Source organism: Sebastes umbrosus, chromosome 6 (genome assembly GCF_015220745.1).
Source record: "Sebastes umbrosus isolate fSebUmb1 chromosome 6, fSebUmb1.pri, whole genome shotgun sequence".
In the NCBI taxonomy this organism is placed as follows: Eukaryota; Metazoa; Chordata; class Actinopteri; order Perciformes; family Sebastidae; genus Sebastes; species Sebastes umbrosus.
Genome location: NC_051274.1, coordinates 22002673 through 22021844, shown reverse-complemented (window position 1 = coordinate 22021844; position 19172 = coordinate 22002673). Strand labels below are relative to the sequence as shown.

At 41.2% G+C, this 19172-nt stretch overlaps 1 protein-coding gene across 2 annotated transcripts; it reads right to left on the bottom strand.

Annotated features, from left to right (window-relative positions):
• Positions 1 to 11358: 11358 nt before the first annotated feature.
• On the bottom strand, positions 11359 to 18473 carry znf740b (zinc finger protein 740b). Of its 2 annotated transcripts, XM_037773779.1 has the most exons (7): positions 18333 to 18473; positions 15754 to 15908; positions 15327 to 15560; positions 14852 to 14980; positions 14636 to 14765; positions 14056 to 14174; positions 11359 to 13889 (listed from the first exon to the last, which is right to left on the bottom strand). In XM_037773779.1, the coding sequence occupies exons 2-7, from the start codon at positions 15796 to 15798 to the stop codon at positions 13740 to 13742; spliced, it is 807 nt and encodes a 268-aa protein (XP_037629707.1). In that variant the 5' UTR covers positions 15799 to 15908; positions 18333 to 18473; the 3' UTR covers positions 11359 to 13739. The 2 variants fall into 2 exon arrangements, with proteins under 2 accessions (XP_037629707.1, XP_037629708.1); XM_037773780.1 differs by lacking the exon at positions 15754 to 15908 and having other exon boundaries at positions 18333 to 18452.
• Between the last annotated feature and the right edge of the window lie 699 nt (positions 18474 to 19172).

The window sequence follows — 19172 nt, the reverse complement described above, 5'->3', positions numbered from 1 at the left end:
CGTAACAGAGAGGAGTGCAGTCAATGAAACTGTTATTGGCTCTGACCTGTGGACCTATTGTCTTGGCTCTGCTCCAGTTTGATTCAGCCCCTGAATCTGTGGCTCTTTATGGCGGCAGAGATAGCATGAATGGAGGCCATGTTGATGCTACTTACTGGAGACAGAGCAGCAAGAAAGGGAAAGGTAATCATTATAAATGGACTCCATTATCGCACCAGTTTACTGTTATCGCACCAGTTTGCTGGCATAATGAGGACAGCTTCTGTCTCAGTGTGTGGTTACAGTGAGGGAGGGGAAACATGAAGGTTAAAGAGGACGAGGTTAGCAGAAGTAGACGGCAGTAAATGTGATTAGATGAGATCCCAGTGAGGGCACGGCAGGGAAAGAGAGAGGGTTAAAACAGATCCCACCCAAGGTGCCTGTCCAGACCTCCCTCACTTTTCATCTAGATAGCCCTACAGCACCAATCGGGGGCGCAGTGACTTGCTTTCATCCGCTAATTACAGTTGCACCATCATAAAAAACCAGCGAGGTAATTTATATTAATTATACAGGCATGAGTATAACAGTTTGAAACGCCGTAGCTTGACATGCTGTACATAACATGCAGTAAAATTGTCAGAGACGTGTGGGCTAGAGCCTTGTAATTGATCGATGCATACAGTGAAAGAGTCGCCCTCTTCCTCTTGTGTGTATGTGTGTGAGTGGACTGAATTAGAGTCAATAAATTATCATCATCTGTAAGCTTACAGAGTCTTTATGTCATAGTCAATGGGCCTGAGCACCCATCCAATGGCTCGCCCTGCTAAAGAGAAACAACACCGGGGAAACCAATGACAGCATGTTGGATGCAGCACAGTAAACATATTAAAGGAAGTGTCATTATATTGTCTGAGCGGGACAAAGGCCAAGACCCACATGATGTTTAATGACCCAGTGTATTAAAATTAACAAGGCCATTTTACCTCTACTGCTTTCACATTTTCCATCCAATAGATTTAACATAATGATATTAACATAATGTTCGGAAAAATGACCTAATTCAGAAAATCAGCCCATCCATTTTTTTATTGTTGGGCTGCATTTATTCCGTTTTCAAAATAAACGAAACCACCATCACATCCGCAAAACCATTGTAAACATTTGAAATAGGTCATTAAAGGCTGCTCAGAGCGCATATGGTTGTGTGTGTGTGTGTGTGCATGCAGAGAGGAGGAGGTATGAGCCCAGGCCTGCTCCCTTTTGCCTCAGCAGCATCTCGGCAGCCTGACGTGGTTTATGGCCCCAGTTGCCCTCTCCGGGTCTGTTTATGGATTCCCATAGAACAGAGAATCATGGCCGCTCCAGGAAAAGCCAGCCAAAAACAACACCTCCACCATTGCACTCTTGCCTGCCTCTGCCATAACTCAACACGCTGTTTATGTTTCTGAAGACGAAAAAAAAAGTATTCATAGTAATGACATAAGATGACTGTAAATTCTGATGCTAATGTTTAATTTTTTTTTTTTTTTTGGGGGGGATGTAAGATAAAAATGTCACCGCAAATGTGGCTGGTTTATTGGATGTCGTTATAGGTTGGTGAAAAAATTGTGGGCTTTGTTAAGGGAACGCTTTTTTCCTTTGGTTTGGAGTCGCATTGCCTTTGCAAGAGCAGTTATTTTATGATTCCTGAAAGATTTATTACATGAAAATGTTCAACTTTGATAGGATAATGAAAGTGCACCACCAAGGGCATTGTTAATCGAGGAACTATTCTACCTGATGTGTTTTCCCTCTGCTGTTTTCCCCCACAGTTCTCTTGTGCCAGTGCAGTGCATTACTCTTTACTGAAAGCGTGCTTTAGAAGAGTGATAGTGGATGTGAAAATACTCGGTGGTCAAAGGTGGTAGGGGTTAGATGCGGCAGGAGCATGTTGTGTTTCTTTGTGGTTAGATGGCAAAAGAGGATCCTCGAGCGCAGTCGCTCGGCTTTGCTGTGCCGCAGGGGCAACTCCATCATCCTCTGAAGCTGCACAACTGGGGCACATCTGGTTTGTGGATGGGCTCGACTGGTCCCTGCCTGTAATCCAGAGGGCAGCGTGTATAGCCGGGCTACTGATGGTGCTGCTGTGTCATGACAGTCAGAGGTTACTGGGTTACCGCTGTTATCAAACGGTCAACACTTTTGGTCTTGCAACGATGCAAAGGAAGCACTAAAAGAGGGTCATCCGTCATTTTCACTGTATACAGTCAACATCACACACAGCCATGCCGGCCGTAAAGCTTTATGAGTGTTTCTGCTGCTTATTTAACTCCCACAGCATCCATCAGGGAAACATATCATCTGTTTCTCCTTTTTTCTCTCTGGCCACGTTTAGTCTTGTTTTGCTCAGGAAAAAAAATCCTCTGCAACCCCTCCACTCTTTTACTACAGCGTGTGTGTGTAGTTTTGTAGCAGTACCGAAGAATGTAAGGAAAGGCATTTTGTGTTGCATAGCTCCGTTTGTTCCCTCCTCCCTCTGTCATCTAGTCTTTCTCACTTTCTCCCCTCCCTCCCCGTGGATTCCCCAACCACACCACAACACCGTTAACAGACGCACCCCTGACAGATTTACTGCCATCGTCTTTCCATTGGCCGCCAGCGTGACAGCAGAGATTTAACGCTGCGTCCTCATTGGCCAAGGCTTGACAGGTTAATTTATGGGTGCACTGTGATTTGATGCCTCCTGCCTTTGAAGTGAGTTACAGCTCTGTCGCTTATAGGACACAGAAACGGTGTCAGGTTGCAATCGTAAAATCTTATCCCTGAAGGGAGGTGCGCTGGAGTATAATAGTCCTGACGTCATGAGAGGAGAAGAGACCTTCTTGTGAGCAAAGAGGGAGAACAGAGAAATGTGTGATAGGATAAAATACTGGGTGTCTTTCCAAAAATGCTTTGAATAGTTCACAAAATACTCCGCTAATGCCAAAGACAGACATCCAGTTGTGTTGCGAAGAGAGAGGAATGGAAAATGTGTGATTGTGCACGTCTGCATGCATCCAGTCACATCTTGCCTCCGATTTTTCTACCTGCATGGGAATGTGCATTTGTCTTCTTCTCTTCTCTCATTCCACATCTCTAATGTTCAACAGGTTTTTGCTTGACTTCGGGGTCAGAAGATCCTAAGCGACTGAGTAAATCACGCATATATCTCATAGCTGATCAACAGCAGCAAACTGCCAAAGTCACTTTGGGGTCTGACTACTGTATCTGCTCACCGCAGCCCTGGCGTTCGTGCAACGCCATCATCTATCTGCAGCCTATCTCTTCATCAGCCTGACAGTTTATCCTGACAAGATCAAGAGGAGCGAGAGCGCGGCCCTGTAACAGCCTTGACCCATGGAAATCTCTAAGGGTAAAAAGCATGGCTGCCCCTGCCCCGTCTATCAACCCCTGGTGAATTCATGCTCCGTTTCCCTTGGATATCAAATCCCTCTCTTTACTCTTTCACTTCACACTTGAGGTCGTCTGCTCAAGTGGAAAATTGTCGGAAAATAAAGAGACAGAGGAAAGCCCTGGACTTGCCTTGTCAAGTGGGATTGCATAATTTCATCAGAGACCTTCTCATGAACTTGATAACTCGGGGTTACACACATGCCCTCTGACAATGTGCCATGTAAGAGAAAGAAAACAGGTTTTACATCTTTAAGAGACATGATCCCTCTGAACTCAGCGCAATGATGGATAGTTTGGCGGTGTGTTTGAAGAGGTTGAGACAAATATACCTGTATGGAGTTAACTGTTTCATTGAGGTCTTTTCTGTTGAACCATGCCCTATTTGTAAACCTTTGTAAACTGTCTAAAGGAACAGTGTAGCATTTAGGGGGATCCATTGGCGGAAATGGAATATAATATTTATAAGTATGTTTTCTTTAGTGTATAATCACCTGAAAATAAGAATCGTTGTGTTTTCATTACCTCAGAATGAGTCGTTTGTATCTACATACGGAACGGGTCCTCTTCAGGGAGCCGAGCGCCATGTTTCTACATTAGCCCAGAACTGACGGACTAACCCAACACTGGACAGGACCATTCACGTTTTTGCATCGGCCACCATATTCTCCTATACGCTTGGCACATGGGTGAAGTTTAAGTTGGTTGCAATTTGCAACCTCACCGCTAGGTGCCGCCAGATCCTACACACTGCACCCTTAAAGGTCTTATTGATAAAAATGTTTTTGGTAGACAAATATTTTTTTTGGCAGGACCGCAGAGGTTCAGCCCTACAAACTCAAAAGTCTGTCACTGAGTGAGTGAATGACAGTGATGAAGTTACACGATTGGTCGGCTGAGTGTTGGAGTTTCCTCATTGGCCGTTGCTCTTTCAAAATGAAAAGGCGGGGAACAGTCCTTTATGCAAATGAGACTTGGTGGCCATGTACTGCTGGATTTAACATTATGGACATGACCACTGACTATTTGTAAAACAATTTAGCCACAAATTCACAGACTGACCATACACTGTCCAGCCATATACTCGGTTTTGACCGAGTCCTATAAAATAAAATAATCTAAAATAATACATCCAGAGAGCCTTTAGAAAGGTGCCAGATAAAAGTATGGCTTTTCCTGAAAAAAAAATATTATGATTGTGAAATAATAATTAAAAAAATGTTGGCGTGTCCTAAATTAATGTTTTGTTTATCTCTATGGAATATATCTGACATTTAATTCCCACTTCTAACCGGGCTTTTGAGCAAATAGTGTAATAATGTTGGTATCACGTGTTATCTCCGTGTCGTCAGTTAGTTTGGAAAAAACGGATAAATGGCTGAGATTGACGGTCAGTGCCTGGCAACAACTTGTTGTGAAGTGAATGCAATGGAACAGGGGAGGGCGTATGCTACATCTAGTGGCTGAATGTTACAATGTCATCAATAGCACCTTTAATATATAATTGGGATATCTTTTGGACCGGCAAATTGACATCGTTAGCTTCATCGTTTACCAAATCTGCAGCTGTGAGGTCATGTAAAATGTATATTCTGATACATTTAAACTAGAGAAGAAATGTGTGGTTTCTATTTCATCTCTCCCGATACTTATCAAATGTGTTTCTGGTTTATGGAACATAGAGGTCGTGGCTTCCCAGATAAATATGACTTTCCACAGTGCAGTGATCATCCAGCACTTCTGAAGCCCAGATACGGCCTCTTGTTGTGGCTGGTTGGTTGTTCCCCGGAGAAGCAACTCAGTCCAAACGTGTCCCAACCAGCTGTAGATTAATAGGGAGGCGTAAGGCCAAGGCATGTTAATGTATCTGTCGAGGCTTAACGCACCTCTGTTGGAAAGTGATTCTTACACAGTCGACAGGGCGCCGGGGTGTCCATCCTGTCAAGGGGAATGTGGATTACTCTGTTTGGCCAAATAAATCTCAGCAACAAGGTCCTGCACAACTGAACTTGATCTTAGTAAATATATCTGCTTACTGCAGACCCTTAGCAGAGGTGTACATGGTAGAGCAGGAGGCCGTCATACTGGGAGTGCTGTGTTTTACTAACATTTGTTCTAATTGAGGCAGAAGATTTAGTGATTGTTTGAACTGAGGACTGGCAGTCCAGTGCGGTGTTGCACATTAGAAACTCGGATATGTGCACACCCTGAAACTGAAGCAATTCAGCCCTCGTTCATTTATTATTTCAGCCCAGTCGCACAGCAGTTTGTGAAATAGTCCCAAAATTTAATGTATTGATTTGTTTACATAGACATGAATATCCCTTTTTTTCATGATGGTCAGCACAAAATAAATTCTTATGTAATCCTTGGAATTGTGGACTGGGAAGTATAAGGAGCGGCGAACGCCGTGTATAGAGGAGGTTAGGGTGGATGGGTGGGTCCAAAATCACCAGACTTTTGCACAGGAGACTGCTGTTCGTGTCCCGTGTGAAACCAGAAGGCAACGTTGATTTATTTGTCACATAACTTACGTACTTAAGTTATGGCACTTGCGGAGTTCTTTCAACCCAAACCACAATCTTTTCCTAAACCTAACTAAGTAGTTTTGTTGCCTAAACCTAACCAAGTCAATCTTTTCCTAAACTTAAACTAAAATAAGTAGTTTTATTTTGAAAGGACTGGAGCGTAAATTGACACGTGTTGCTTAAAACACACAAAAAATATGTGGAGCGTCACAAAAAAAAGGGAAATTTGTGTCTATGTATCAAATAGATTAAATTTGGTGAATATTTCACAAACTGCCGTGAGACTGTGTTAACTATTTACACCTGTGCTTTGGTCAAAAGCCACCTCTGGTCAAATAATCAAAAGGTTTCAGCCTTTTTTGTGCCTCTGCTTTCCCGTAATCAGTTCCAGTTTTTCTCCCTCTCTCTCTCAAATCTCTCCGGCTTCACTCCGTACGTGAGATTGAGCCAAATTGCAAAAAGTTAATTTTAAAGATTCAGGTTGTTTTGACTCGACTGGAGATTAATTTTCATGTATGAATATTCATGATTTGAAAAATATCAAAACACGCAAGTAGGCCGAACTTTTTAGCTTTTCCCTTGTTACCAGCCACACGGGTGATGGCTTTCGCTTCTCTTCTCCTCTGTGATACAGTTTGTAGTACTGGGAATGATAAGCGGAGGATAATTAATCTTGTTGAGTTACACTAATTAGAAAAGTAGTGGCACACATCTGAATATGGGACAGTTTGAAGCATGATAGTCCCCGTCAGAGATGTTTTGTGAGGCAGGTGGCTGGCAGACATCCCGTCGGTAATTTCCATACATTTACTAGATTTTGGCAACGCTAACAGTAAAACCCTGGCACCCTATGGACTTTGTGTATACACCAACTTTGTACACACTTTGGAGGCCATTTTGTCCTTCTCAGATTGGTGTGGAATGGCTGCCGCTGGCTAAGACGCCCTTCACTTAACCCAGCTATTCTTTAATTTTATACTGCTAAAAATTCTCCTACTGGTGCAGGATGCCTTTTGGTTATAAGGCAGTCCAGGATTCAGCTACATCCATAATTTATTTCTGAATAATAGCCCCCAGTATTAGAGAATATTACAATATTTGGTAATCATTAATAAGTAATGCGTTCACACTTTCACTGCTCTTTGTTTGACGAGAACTTTAGATTTATGGCAAATTCTCCTCATATAATATCAAATAGTCACTGAGCAAGTGTGATAAGTCAAATTGATGTTTTTACATTTATTCTGACACAGTTGGGTTAACGTTAAAATGTATGTAGAAAAAACAGTGAGTGCCCCAACTGGGTTATGTTCACATTTAATTTCAGATTCTTCACATTTTTCATTTAGAGAAAAACAGTCGTGGTAATCTAATTTATTGTCGTCTTGCAGTGAACACTCGGCCCCGTTCCTCTGTGTGAATGTTTGAGGACGTGTTCACCGAGGTGTCCAGAGAAATGGGAGTAACCCGGACAGAGGAATTGAAATTTTAATGATGAGCAGCACCACCACGCTGACGGCCATGGAACACCTCAGACAGCTTAAATATCACCGCTAATTAACACAGAGAGGTGGGCTGTCACAGGCATGATGGATGTTATAGGTGGGGGGGGTGGAGGGAGGGGGAGAGATCGCTGCTTTCAACCAACCAGCGGTTCCTTTATTAATCAAAGCCTGAGATGAAAAGGCTCTCCCACACCTCGGGGAGAGGCAGATAGCAGGAGCCATTGTTGGGAGGGTTTCAATCATTCGCCGTGAGCCTGTGATGTATTTGATCAGGGGGCATCCAAACATTTGTTGGAGACAGAATGTTTCTGCTGCCGAACCGCTTGTTTTTGTAAACCTCTGAACCACCCACATGTTTACAGAACTCAGTATGCACAGTTGGCTGAGATTTACTGGTTGTTGGGGAAAATTTCTGTTTGGAGGACCTCTTTTTTTATCATCCCTCTGACAGGAGAGGTGAGCTGGCTATCACTCTTAAACACTCCCTGATGGAGTGAGCCAGACTGAGCACAAGGCAGCACTCCCACACTTTACCTCTGGACCGACTCCATGATCAGTCTGTCTCGCAGAGATGATTTCGAACCTAGATGATTTCAGCACTTTGTGTATGAAGATGGAGTGTTATCTCCCCGTCTCTGGTCGCCTCCCCATCTACCTCACTTAAGGAGGTCCATTGTTAAGTGCCAGGGGCCTGTGGGTGCTGTAAATCAGGCTGCAGAGGGAGGGGATGTCTCCCATGGGGGAAGGCGCACACTCCCAGCAGCCTTCAGGCTGATCTCATCCTGCCTATCCTAATGCTTTAATTAAGGAACTGGTCAATAGCAAAAAGGAAGGTGCTAAAGGGTATGATCTGCCTAAAGTACGACTGATGTGGCAATACCTACGCAGACGGAATGACGGGGCAATGTACTTGAAGAAATTCTTCCCGCCTCTCTGAAGAATGTGGGTATCAGCTATCATCACACCCAGTGTGACAATAATACCTCTTACCAGCAACATCTGTAACAAATCGTATTTCTTTAAACAGGACTGACTGCTGTGTATATTGTTTTAGCAAGATTTGTAATCAAATTGGATTTGCAAACTCATAAAATGTGACTGTTTTGACCTAAACCAGTGGTTCCCAAACGTTTTCACATCAAGGACCCTTAAACTGACATGAATTAGACCACAGACCCCCTTTTGATATGATTTTGTTACAGGGTCCCCCATCTCATAGGATATTTCTTTTTATTACAGTAAGTGAAGCCCATGATCAAAAATAGTCATACATTCTGGCATTGTGTTACTTATGGATGGAATTATAGTGAAAATCATTTTTCTCCTTTTTTCTGGGGACCCCCTCAAGGACCCCTGGGGAGCCCCGAACCCCACTTTGAAAACCATTGGCCTAAACTACTTTAACATTTATTTGCAAGTTCCAAGTAGTGGAATGCAACATCAGATATGATTGATCATCGGTTGTCTCGGCTTTAACGATGAATAAAAAAAAAAAGCCCCAGAAAACTACAGAGCACTTGGCTTTGCTCAGTGAAAGTACCGTCTGTTTCTTACCGTCTCAAGGAAGGAAGGAAGATTGTGAACAGACGGTAGCTTGGGATACACCTCCCTCTTGTGGTGCAGACAAGGCTTTGTAGAAACCAACTAGAAATTATAAAATTGTATTGCAATGTGTAGTTGTGCTAGTTGATTAAAGTGGCAGTAGGCAGTATATTTTTGGCATCATTGGGCAAAAGTTCCATAATAACCTTTCAGCATATTGTCATTCAAGTGTTCTGAGAGAAAACTAGACTTCTGCACCTCTTCATGGCTCTGTTTTCACGCTTTAACAAAATCTAGCCTGTGACGGGAAACTTTGACCAATCACAGGTCATTTCATTGAAAGAGCGTTCCTATTGGCTGTGCTCCGGTCATGTGACTGGAATTTGGCGTTCCTTCACCAGATTTCACAATGGCGGCGGCGTCACAAACTTTCTCATTATACAGCTAAACAGTACACTACAAGATGATTCTGAAAACATTTGAGGTGAGAAATAGGCATTAACGTAACATAATATTGATTCATATTTGATCAGCGCTGCTTAGTTTGACCGTTTGGTCGGAGTTCGCGAGTGATTGACAGCCGGCTCTCATAGACAGCAGACCTCAGTTCAGCTCTTACTGCTTGTTTGCCTCGGGTCTGTGAAATCTTGCAGATGCCGTTAGGAGCACCAGAGGACACAGAGACACATGATTTTTTTCAGGTTACCTGTTTCATGAACTACTGTCACGATATAGCGACAATTTTATAAAAATAACCTTTTTTTTAATCATATTTGCCCTAATCTCGCCTACTTCAGCTTTAATGAGGGTGATAAAAAGAGAATTAATCACTGCCTATTTCCATTAGCAATTAATTGTTTCTCTCATCAACCGAAAGACAAGTGTTAGCTTTTTAAATGTGAGGATTTGCTTCATATTGGAATTGTTTTGTTGAACAATGGTCAGAAAAAAAGGGACTCAGTTTTAAGACTCTGGGCTGTGGTTCAAGGAGATTTGTCTTTATTTGTGTCAATCAACAAATTCAATTTGCAGCCTCATTTAAAAGAAAAGAGTAAATGCCTTCATGTCATACAGTTTATGATGATTTATTGTGTATATCAGTGGTTCCCAACCTTTTTTATTTAGGGGACCTTTTTCTATCAATTAGTAAACTGACAACCCCTGACTAAGTGGCACATTTATGAATATTTCATATTATATTCACTGCATAACAATAACAGTACAGAACAACTGATAAACTGTACAATTAACCCAAATAATGACTGCAATAACTGCAGGAAGTTTGTGTAAAACGAGCAATTTGGATGAATTCTGAGCAGATTATTTCCTGTGAATATTACATCAGATATGAGTTCTTCCTGTTAATTTTAGGGACGTTTTATACAATTTTCTGTATTGTGTATTGTTTTTAGTTTTTTTTTAATTTTGACGAATCATTCATACTAAAAAGACTTCTTTTTTTTTTTTGACAAAATCAGTGTTTTCTTTTCCCAGAGGCTTGGTCATTGCTCTTTTATCTCTTTGGTTGTTTTAACTGCGTACCTTTCTAATGTAGGACGAGGCTGTTTAGCAGAGTGAATCTAGCTTGTGTTCAGGTCTTCACTGTGCCCTTATCCTGTTTATATCTTAAATAATAATCCAAACTTTAAAAATAACAATTTCATTTAGTATTCTTCACAGAAATTAATGAAATGCTGAGATGTAGGCAACTGTATATTTAAAAAAAAAGTTGTCCTACACCCCTTAAAATCAAGAAGCTTTGGCGACCCCTAGTGGGGCTCGGGACCCAAAGGTTGGGAACAAACGTTGTATTAAATGTGATGTTTTTGGTAGACTCATAGTTTGATGGTCTTCTGGCCAAAACTTTGTATTCAAGCCAAATGAATACGGTCACAGGAGTTGATTCCCCTTTTGGCATTGAACACACCTGCCTCCCGAGACCCATCTATAAGTAACAACAATGTTTTTTAATTATTTAAACAACAGGTTATTAACCTTCATACAAAGTGAGGACTATCTGCTTTTATCCATTCATGTTAAATCCTTACCCAGAGTATTTTGTGATAATTTACCACCAATATGGGAGAACATTTGAAGTGTTTCTTCATATGCTATAGAGAATATGGTCCCTCATGTGGTCATGGATGCCATCTGCTGACAAGATTTGTGCATTACATATTTCTGAAATGTTTTGCAGTCTTTCTAGTCTGAAAGATTCAGTAAGAAATGTGTCATTTGAAGACGAGTAATTAAATTTCTCATATTGTGTTGAACTAAGTGGAAGACAACTAAAATAGGTCACAATGATTCGTTAATGGGGAAATCTGGAAAATCACTTAAGAACCAGTGTTGCAGAAAATGTGAACAACATGCAATTGTTTAAAAAGTGTAACAGCTTTATTGAGACTTGGGGCCCTAAAACTCCGTTCACTACAGTATGATTGACTTGAGTCAAAACCGATTTCACTTCAGCCCTGAAATGACAAATAAGGTGGGGCTCACATATTAAAAAAAAAATCTCTTTACCAAAACAAAATTTATACAAGATCCTCCAACAAATACATGCAAAAGAAAAAAATATGCTGACTAATCATGGCTGCTATACTAAAAAACAAAAAAGCAAGAGTGGCAGCTTTTATTTGACTCCTAATAGCAAGTTGAAGGATGACGTTCCATTTTCAGTTGTCATAAGAAATCATCAGACTAAAGATTATAACTTTGTAAATACTTTGATTTTCTGTTGAAGTGTAGGTCCCATACATACTATTCTCTACCCCTAATACAATTTAAATATATATTAACTTCATAAAAAGTAGACAAGTCGGTGTCGGGCCCCAAATTCCTTTCACATAATCTAAAAGTCTGACAGCAACAGAAGTACCAGTCTACAATACAATCCTCTACAATAGAGCTAACATCTTCAGTCCAGTGTTTACAGTCTCATGTCTTCACACAGAGGCCTGAACATAATATAATGTAGGTAATCATCGTACAAAACGCCACGTGGACCTTTATATTCCCCCTGTCCACTGCTCATCATCTTCATTGAAGATGGTTAAACTGGAGATGGAATGACATGGCACTATATTCAGATCACATTCAGTCAGGTCAAGACGTAGGAGAGCTCTCGAAATCTGAATGAACCAAATTATACTTTCAACAGTTTGCACCTAATTTCGCCAGTACCTCCGGTGAAAATGATTTTACGCCTTGGATTAGTTTTGATCATCTTTCAGGTGAACCTCAGGATTTCAGCCTCACTTTGCAAAACACTTTTGAAAGGACGGATGTCTTTCAAAGTCAGACAAAATCTATTAACGCTGAGCAGGAAAAAACAGTGGTTTCTAGGAACAGAGAGACAATAAACACAATGCATTTATATCGCGAGGGTTATTACAGAAGCACCTTAATTTCTTCAACAGATAGGCGATTCCTACATCCAGTCATTATATATAAAAAAAAAAAAAATCACTAAGTTTGTTCAAGAGCATCAAAACATCTGGGCTCTTCCTACAAAACCTGTCAGCTTTCTACTGTATTTCAACAGACAGGACAAAACCCCTTTAAAACAAGGTAGAACAGTGAATATGGGAGCCAACAGTCGCTACACAACTTAACTAATACCAACATTAGTTGAACATTTTACATTTCAGGAGCATCTAGTTAACCTTTAGTGTTTTTTCAAACTGTTTGTACACATCACCAACAGGGTTGCACCTAGTGTTGTCGAAAATAATTTAATAAATCGATACTGAATATTTGAAACGGTTTGAAACGGCTCCCTCTTCTCTCCGACAGCGAGTTGACACACACACACCACTATTTATCTTTTAATAAAAATCTAAAATTGTATGCCTTCAATGTGACAATTTCTCCACTGTATCGAAAATGGTATTGAATATCGGTATTTTTCAAGGTATTGTATTGAAGTTAGACGTTCCAGTATCGAGACAACACTAGTTGCACCTGTATTTCAGTTTAACAGCTGGCCGAGTAGCAGGCAAGATATTATTTTAAATCAATTTAAGACTTGTGTGTCGGGAAAAAAGTTGATCTTCTACATGAAGTGAAAATGGGTTACCAGATTTTGCTCTGTAATAAGCCCCATTCATGTTTAGATTGTTGTTATCAAAAATAACATCAAAATGAATTTCAGATATGTTACGCACGCAACACCTCCATTATTGGATAGGACCACGAGTCTGCTGTGACCTTTCACGTCTGAGCAGCAGCCGGTACTCGATTAGTAGCATTAGGAACGCAAAATGAGAAGAACTTGAACACTAAAAAGCTACACGGTTCTTTGTGTTCGTCCTTTAGTCAATATGTAGTAGAGGGCAACACTCGGGTTGATTGCAGGTCAACAGGATACTAAAATAAGCTGCACGATACATTGACAGTCAAAAATATTTGTGATCCCTCGGCAGCAACAAAAAAAGAAGAAGCCTGCAACCTTTCAGATAAAAGGAGACGTGTGCCTTTTTCCATTCAGTTATTGCCATAACACCAAGACCTGTTGTCCAAGATCTGGGATTAGTCCGTCCCCTTTTGTCGGTGTCGTGGATGGAACAGTAGATTAAAAAAGTACAAAAATCCATTTTCAAGCTCTGTGATAGAGCTGGCGGGAGCAAAGTAAAGTTTGTTTGTGTTTTAAGCGAGGCTGTTTTCAGGTTACAGTACTGTTGAGCTCCAACGTGTGACGTTGCTGAGCGATAGACTGCTGTCTGTAGGGTCTCTGTGGGAAAACGGAGGGTCAGACAGTCAGACGGTTGTTGGAAGGCTGTAGGGGGCTCCAGGAGGCTGGATGGGCAGATTGGTCCTGTGAGTACTGGTTTTCCTCTTTGCTCATCCCGACTGTACATAGCCGTCGGTGTCTCAGCAGCCGGTCTGTCCGCGAGAAGTTCTGGAGGCAAAGAAAGACGTGTTTCAGTCAAAGTTAGCAGAACAATGCTACTGACACCGCTAAGACAGATGGATTTTGTTTAATGCTGTAAGATCCTGAATAATATACAGAAACCTAAAAGTACATGTAAAGCATATAGGCTATACTGAAACAACGGCTAACTAACCTGATGGCAGCGGTCACACTGGTACGGCTTCTCTCCGCTGTGCACCCTCTTGTGTCTGTCCAGGTGGTAGCGCTGAATGAACCGCATATCGCACGCGTCACAAGCAAATGGCTTCTCTCCTGTGAACAACACATGCCGATCATTTAGAAGTATATATCAATACTCGCGGCATATTTCACTGGATGCAAGATACTTTTAAAAATGAATTAGTAACTATAATCTCTTGTTTTGAGAGTCCTGGCCAAAGAGCAGCAAAATTTACGGTACATGGACTAACAGGACCAAAATTCAGAAAACGAAGAAAAGTAAGGACAGGTACGAATTCATATAAGGCATTATAACAAATTTAAAATATGCATTCTTTGCATCAAAACAATTGTACATGCCCAGTTTAGTTCTTAAAATTATTTAAGATGGTTTGAGTCTGTCTTTTTTTTGTAGTTTAATCCAAGCAGATGAAGCTTCAGAAGGGTGGTCCACTGACTGAATAGTGGACTCATTACACCACCCTGTTTCCCATATCTAACCACTAAATGCAAAGGAGTGAGACACATTGAAGACGTGAGCTGTGAGTTCTCACCTGTATGTGTGAGTATGTGTCGCTTGAGGTGGTAGCTACTCCGGAAAGCTCCATAGCAGTGGTCGCAGATGAAGTTCTTCTGGACTTTCAGGGAACTGTCATCGTCCATATCCATTTGTGGCATTAAATGCTAACAACAACAATAACAACATTAGTTGAAAGTGACACTGAACATCAGGAGTATTTCTTTGCACTTTTGCATGTAACTACCCTCACCTCCACTTTCACTTTGCTGGATGAACTTGATTTTTTGTGCTTCTTCTTGGGTTGCATATTCTGGTTTGCCTGCATGTCCTTTCCATCCATCATTCTTGATGAGTGATAATCACCGTCTTTTCGGATCAGCTTTCAGAGAAAGGAAGGCTTATACGTAAACTGCACTGCATGCTAGCTTTCAATCAAGCAGAAAATACATAGCTATATATACAGGGTAACACCTTAACCCCTTTTAGAATTTATAGGCAGTATATAAACATTGAATAAATGTTTTTTTATTACACGGCTTTGTTGAATACTCGAATACTCACCACAGAGTTAGAGCTGCCTGTTTTCAGTCTGAGTTTTAAGTTTAGTTAAGTTTATTTTTACTGCCATAGATCTGTCTATTAACAACTTCAATGTTAAACAGAGTTAGAAATAACAGCTTTAAGGGGCTTTCTGGGTGACCGTGCCCAGTTTTTCTCTCTCTTACCAGGGGTGGACAGCTCCCGGTTGAAGGATGGCCCATGTGGCTGTGGTGGGGTTGTCCATGGTGGACCTGGTGTCCATGGTGGTTGTGGCTGTGCTGCGAGTGGGTTTGGTGGCTCTCAGGACTGGCCCTGTGCCCTTGACCCAAGGGTGACATCATCCTCTTCTGGCCTGGGATGTTGTTGGCTTGCATCAGGGCCATGCTGGACAGCACCGCCTCGCAGCCCAGCAACCCAGCCTGGCAACACAAACAACATGTCAGAGCAGAAAGAGGGGTTTGGCCGCAGGACTCCTCACAGAGACGAGGAGTCAGGGGAAGGAGGAGAGGGAGTTGAGTAATGGGAGGAACAGAGAAATGCACTGGCATCAGGGTTGGGAATACAAACTAAAAACATGATGGTGATTCTGGAGATGAAGAGACTTCCACTGACCCATTTCATATGGTCTCGAACAGAGTTGTTAGAATGGTGTGTCATCGCCGTGGTTTGAATGCGTGTGTGTTTGGGGGAACAGAGGGGGCTTCACTTAGGATGAGGGGCAACAGAAGAGACCACCACCACCCACCCAAATCATCAGGGGCCAAAGCCTGAAAGTAGAGGCATGACAACATAAGGCTAACATTTTGACATGCTGGTTAACCAGACCAATCTAGTAAAATTTCACAAATCACCAAATCTGGATTTATAACCAGAAATTTAGGTCCAGCAGCATTCATATGTGCAGTTTATAAGGCAAGAAAGCCCCAATGGTTTGGTGCATGCCACGTGTCCATGGTTGAGAAAAAGCACAACAGTCAGATTGAGAAAAATAATGACATCAAATGGGAAAAATGAAAGCAGTCAAAAAGAAAAACATACATCTGTGTACATATGATACATTAATCAAACAAATGCTTCATACATGAGGTAGCCTAATACTGAAATATATGAAAGACAAGTATCTAAACCTTTAAATTAAATTTAATATGGGCATCTTAAAATGGAATATAAGCAACGATGTGATGTTTTCTAAACTGAGGGAAGCTAGTTTGTCATAATATATCTGTGGGGCTGACGCTTCAAAGCATATTCATGCACATAGTGGCTTAAATAAGTCTACATCTAAGAAAGTTATATTGTTTTTTTGTCATATTTTATAGCACAAACCAATTAATGAATCATTAAGGTGTCAAACAGTTCAGTAGCCAGCTAATCATTATACTGGATTGCATGCAATGAAATCTGTTATTAAGATTGCAGATGCCATAAACATTTGTACTCAGTGACCTGTGGTGCAATTCTAAAGCATTGCGTGATAATGACTGAACACAACACACATATGTCCTTGGAATTAAAAGGTATAGTGTAAAAATAACTAATAGATTGTGTATACATTTGTAACACACAACAGGCATTTGGATGGGACTTTTTCCTAGTCTTTCATGTTTGCCCTATTCTGAAAAGAAAAAGTTGTATTACCTCCAGTCAGTGATGTTTGATACTTTGATTATTTTTTAAAACGGTTGAACATTTCGTGCACATGAATGATTTTAGGATTTAAATATGACTTCTTGAGCAGTTACTGAACTAGAGACTGAGACACATTCAGTACTTATTTCATCCTTTAGTATGTGGGATAGCAATTTTTGATGCTTAGTGTGACTGGTTGTGTTAAATGTATAACAACAACAAACAGGAACAGTTGTGTAAGCTGCTAGATCTGCACCTTACAATGAATTTGGAAAATAGGAATAACTCTTGGTTAGAGTTTAGCGTTTAGATTCCATCAAAAACTTTGTAAATTTGCCAATAGAAATATGGTAGAAAAAAACAACTGTCTCTCAAAACATGTAGCACAAGTACAAAACTAAAAAGGCCCTTTAAATTAAAGATAATGGCCCCAAATTCAGTGGGGAATGGTTAAATCCTTGTCATATGAAAGCAGATAATTTGATAAAAACACATTACTTCCCTGGCAGCAAGGCAGTTTAACATAAACCCACAATGCACATAACTCCTAACTGACTAATATGCCATAGGGAGCATTATGATTATTGCAGTTTTATGTGTTAAATTGACATCAAATAGGCTGTGAATGAAAATGATGTAGCAGATACAGACCATGCATTAATTAAAGTGTTGATAGTAAACAAACACTGCTATCCTATATTCATCACTTTAGTGGAACATGTTATTAAATCTATTTAAATTCAAGTTGAAAATGATCTCTTGTTTTATGATCTTGCAAAAACAAAAACTGGATAATAAAAATGGTGCATTTGAGCACAATGCACATAACTCCTAATTGACTAATATGCCAGAGGGAGCATTATGATTATTGCAGTTTTCTGTGTTATAAATTTACATCAAATAGGCTGTGAATGAAAATGATGTAGCAGATACAGACCATGCATTAATTAAAGTGTTGATAGTAAACAAACACTGCTATCCTATATTCATCACTTTAGTGGAACATGTTATTAAATCTATTTATCTTCAAGTTGAAAATCTGTAAGTAGTATGTCTTGCAAAAACAAATGACTGGTTAATAAAAATGGTGCATTTGAGCACAAGAGATCGAGCTAGCGACTCATCCTCAAAAACGATGGAAAAGCGACCATCTCTGATCAAAACGAGCTTTATTAATGACACGGGACTGATGTTACATCCACTGGGGAGGCAGTGTGTTCGTTATTAGGACTGTAGGTTTACCAGCATGCTGAGAGTCTCTGCTGAATGAAACAGAGAAGGCTAGCCTGCTAGCCAGACAGTAGTTGGTTTCTGGTACAACTCTTGTATGAGTGAACCCTCCTCCTCCTCCTCCACCTCCACCCCTCCGCCACCAGACAACACAACAACAGCCCGGCAGGGTGCGGGGCGGTGCGGTGCGGTGCGGGGCGGTGCGGGGCTCAGCGCAGACCGTTAAATAGCGCCTCCCTCGCCGGCTACAGCCGCTACTAACACACACCTAGCTGATGATAAAACCTTTACAGAGCAGCGAGTCAGATACCGTGAGAAAAGCGACTGCTTACCTTTTGATTTTTAAGAGTTTTGTAGGTTTTATTTCTTGTCGCACTTCCAATTTTTTTCCTCAGTTTACAAACACTGACAGGAAACGACACCGGAAGTGCTCCCCCGGAGCGAGCGGGGATTGGCCGCACGCTCTGCCACGTGACTGGAGCTAAAGCGACACACGTTGCCGGCCATCGCTGTGAGGGGACTGACTGAGACCCCCAATGGATGAGTGGGACAGAAACATAATCCACAGCTAGTTCAGTCTTGTGAAGGGCTCATTGCATGGGTGGAAAAAAGTACAAAATGCAAGTCTCCCTCAAAAATAATCCAAAGCACACTGTAGTGTTTGAACAAAAAATTAAAATGCCTTTATTTTACATGGCAATAATTGTTTAAAATGACCAATGCGTTGCGACCAACTTGTACTTTTTTTAATCTGTAGTTTTACTTTTACTTAAAGGGACTATTTGTAACTTTGTACGCGCATAAATGTAGCGGGTCGTCACACATGCGCGCTCGCATGTAGCCGCTGTACCCTCCTCCTCTGCCTGCTCGCCTTCACTCAGACAGAGGGCGCGTTCTCAGCTCGCTCCACCTCTAGACGTGAACGTGCGCTCACTCCACACTGCAGAAGAGTTAGTTTAGCTCGGAGAATACACGTGATTGACGCTAAAGCGACACACATTTGCTGCCATCGCTGTGAGGGGACTGAGACCCCCAATGGATGAGTGAGACAGAAACATAATAGGCAGCTAGTTCAGTCTTGTGAAGGGCTCATTGCATGGGTGGAAAAAAGTACAAAATGCAAGTCTCCCTCAAAAATAATCCAAAGCACACTGTAGTGTTTGAACAAAAAA

Coding starts and splice junctions, on each gene's coding strand:
- znf740b (XM_037773779.1), bottom strand. CDS start 15,798: ATGACACACCATTCTAACAACTCTGTTCGAGACCATATGAAATGG. Junction 14,175..14,635: donor ACACATACTCACACATACAG/GTGAGAACTCAC, acceptor TGTTGTTCACAG/GAGAGAAGCCATTTGCTTGT. Junction 13,890..14,055: donor AGTGTGACCGCTGCCATCAG/GTTAGTTAGCCG, acceptor CTTTGCCTCCAG/AACTTCTCGCGGACAGACCG.